The sequence below is a fragment of the Polypterus senegalus genome, chromosome 12 (assembly GCF_016835505.1).
Source record: "Polypterus senegalus isolate Bchr_013 chromosome 12, ASM1683550v1, whole genome shotgun sequence".
Lineage (NCBI taxonomy): Eukaryota > Metazoa > Chordata > Cladistia > Polypteriformes > Polypteridae > Polypterus > Polypterus senegalus.
This window is the reverse complement of record NC_053165.1, coordinates 101,105,472-101,108,774: the sequence shown is the minus strand read 5'-3', so window position 1 is coordinate 101,108,774 and position 3,303 is coordinate 101,105,472. Positions and strand designations below refer to the sequence as shown.

Below are 3,303 nucleotides of genomic sequence, written 5' to 3'. Positions count from 1 at the left end.
ACCCACAGATACTTGGCGCACATTAACAGCAATCCAGGCGCATTTACAATCAACTAACCAGGAGTTGTTGGTTTCCTCACACGCTCAACTCGTTCGACGATCGTTCCTCCGTGTCTTTCCTAGGGGGCTTGAATAAATTGGATGCCGGTACATCTGCCAGTAAACTCGAAAGAAAAGAAATTCATATGGCACAATCATTCTGTTTTTTTTTTAATCGTCAGATATAATTAAAAGCTTTAGTTTATATCTTTTTTTTTTATGTCAGGCATATTATAGGACAACCGATCTCTTTTGCGCATGCGCCGCTGAAGAGACTTTCCGGAATTGAAATAGGCATGGCGTTGCCAGGTGAAAATGCCGCTTGCTCTAGTGATTTCCAAGCTCAGTATATAAAATTTTGTAATGGTGATACATCTGTGTACATTTTTACGTATGCTGAAGAAGACTTTATCCGGGGCAGTGTTCAGTGTCTTGACGATGATGTGCATTCTCGCTTCGACAAAATTCTGAGGTCCAAGTGGCAAGAGAAGATGGAGCGAGGCTTCTTTAAATATCATCTCGGAGAATTGCAAACGCGTATCTTACCTGGATCGCGGCATTTTGTCGCACAGTTAAATATTCAGAGAGGCGCCCTAAGACGTAAACCTCAAGAAATACAGAGCATTAAGCAAGTATTCGATCCCAGTCAATTTAATTTTAATAACATTAAATCAGGCGAAATTCTCTTTGAAATTCGAAGAGAAGGACATCATCGCCCTTGTGATTTTGACTATAATGGAGTAATTTGTGATAAAATACTCTTTGTTATTAATGTCAGCCCTCTGGAATTTTGCCACTCTTTGATTGTTCCTTACCCCGAACTTTGCCTTCCGCAAATTCTGACAATGGATGCCATCCGAATTGGAATCGAGTCCGTTTTGCTAAGTTCAGACCCGGGTTTCCGTGTCGGATTTAACAGCTTGGGTGCCTTTGCCTCAGTGAATCACTTACATCTGCACTGTTACTACCTCAGTCATAGACTTCTGCTTGAAGCTGCACCAGCAGTGCCCCTGTCCCCACATCATAACTTCTACTTTCTTCCCGACTTTCCCGCAGGTTTTCTGTTTTACACTGATGGCGATGATCTGGAAAGGTTGGTGGACAGCATTTGGAAAATCACACAGGTTTTGGTTGAAAAAGATATTGCTCACAACATGTTTATAACCCGGGGCTGCCAGCCTGATCATCACCGCAGTGACACATTTCTTGTTCGATCAGGCATCCGCATTGTGCTATGGCCACGAATGTCCTGCTTTGGTGCCAAGGAAGAATCTGCCTTTAACGTTGCTCTTTGTGAGTTGGCCGGTCACTTACCTTTCAAAAATCGGAAAGATTTTGAGTCTATTACAGAGGGGACAGTAATACAGATAATCAAGAAGTATCTTCTTCCAGAAAATCAGTTTATTCAGTTACAGAGTGAACTCATCAAAGTTTTTGATGCACAAGAAGCGCCAAGTTCACTTTAAGTAACTAAGTTATTTTTCTTTTGTGTACTGTCTACAAGTGGATTTTAGATTAGAATAATTACTTGAAATGGCAAGAGTGCAATGAGAATATGATTTTCGATTGGTAGCCTAATGTTTCAGGTATTCCCCATCTGCTGCTGGAATATGCGGTATATTTTTAAAAATAGGTAATAAACCTCTTATTAACCTCAGTTATGGGCAACACATTTAAAGTCATTCCCATTTTGCACTGTTTTTTAAAAAGTGACCAGTTAATGATTATTTTTAATTTTTTGCTCCTGGGGAAAATGCTCAAAATGTACAAACCTAAGCAGACACCACATGATGCCAAAGATTGCCAGGTGTCTGTTACAAATAATTGTATTTTATTTAAGCATAATTAGACACAGCTTGTTTGAGGGGGAAAATTAACACAATGCTTAAAGGGATTCCCAATTGATCCACGAGAACCACAGTGACTGGTACTTGTTCCCTTGAGTTTTGGCCTGAACACTTAACAAATCTACAAAGAGAGGAGGCTTAAGTTTATTAATTCATGTGTGACATCGTACTAATGTCTTTTTCTTACCAGAAAGCTATTTTTTTGCCTTAAAATTAAAGAAAATGAAGTGTGGTGGTTTGCTAGTTGGCACACGTCTGCTCTAGTGTTTAAAAAAATAAAGTCAATTGTCACTTGGTCTCCCCTTGAATATTCTGCACTTTGTGGTGTTGCAGATGGTGATGATTTTGGTAGATCAGAATGATACACTGGTAGGAAGTTTGTTTCAGCCCCGGCCGGGACGCCCAGGAGGACGTGAGGAGGGCTTGTGCCTCCTCCAGACCGCGAGGGGGCATCCGTCCTGGTTCTGTTGGGAGCCACGGGTCGAGGGCATGGAAGCCCTACCCTGTAGGGGCCCGTGGTCACCGCCAGGCGGCGCCCCGATGCCGGTTTATCCCGTACGGTCCTCGGCTGGGGCTGGAGCCCGGCCAGGACGCCTTGGAGGACCAGAGGAGGGCGTGTGCCTCCTCCAGACTGTGTGGGAGCGTCCGTCCTGGTTATGCAGGGGGCCTCGGGTACAGGGCTTGGAAGCCCAGCCCTGTAGGGACCCGTGGCCACCGCCAGGCGGCGCCCCAGTGCCTAATTGTCCCGGGATCCTGGTGTGGCGGAAGTGCCGGGGGGAAGACTTTATGTGGCGCCCGGAGAGCTGCCAGGAAGACAGCCGACACTTCCGCCACGCTGGGGCGTGGCTAAGGAGCGAATGCTGGGAACACCTGGGGCTCATCCGGGAGCGTTATTTAAGGGGCCGCCTCCCTCCAGTCATTGGTTGAAGTCGGGAGGCAGAGGAGGCGAGGAGAGGCCCGAGTGTTGTGTGAAGAGGACTGTGTTTGTTGACTTTGGGGAACTGGGGGTTTGGTGGCGGTGCACTTAACATTTGTGACTTTGTGTTAATAAACGTGTGGTGATGGAGCAAATGGTGTCCGCCTGTGTGTGTCCGGGCCATCCTATTTCACAACGCATACACTTTGATATGGTTTTCATGTACTGGTACCAGATTAGCGTCAATTTTCTGAAGTGACTGCAGTAAATGTCAACTATAGCCATATTGCAGAGATTTGAAAACAGTGCAATAGAAAACTAAGTAATTACTTGTAAAAACCAACAGCTTTTAGATTTCTGAAAATCTAAGAGAACAGACACAGCAGATCATTCCAAATCAGGTTTAGTACAAACTCTGTGCAAACCATAGTGAACTACAGAATGCTCCAAAGAATAAAAGAAATGACTTATAGGTGACAAGCAAGCGGACCGTCAGATATT

At 44.7% G+C, this 3,303-nt stretch overlaps 1 protein-coding gene across 1 annotated transcript; it reads left to right on the top strand.

Moving 5' to 3' along the window:
- Positions 1–301: 301 nt before the first annotated feature.
- On the top strand, positions 302–2,184 carry gdpgp1 (GDP-D-glucose phosphorylase 1). The gene has a single exon (XM_039773037.1). It carries the CDS (start codon positions 336–338, stop codon positions 1,503–1,505), a length of 1,170 nt encoding a protein of 389 aa, XP_039628971.1. The 5' UTR covers positions 302–335; the 3' UTR covers positions 1,506–2,184.
- The last annotated feature ends 1,119 nt before the right edge of the window (positions 2,185–3,303 follow it).

Bases quoted from the DNA above. Each gene is read 5' to 3' on its own strand.
- gdpgp1 (XM_039773037.1), top strand. From the start codon at position 336: ATGGCGTTGCCAGGTGAAAATGCCGCTTGCTCTAGTGATTTCCAAGCT.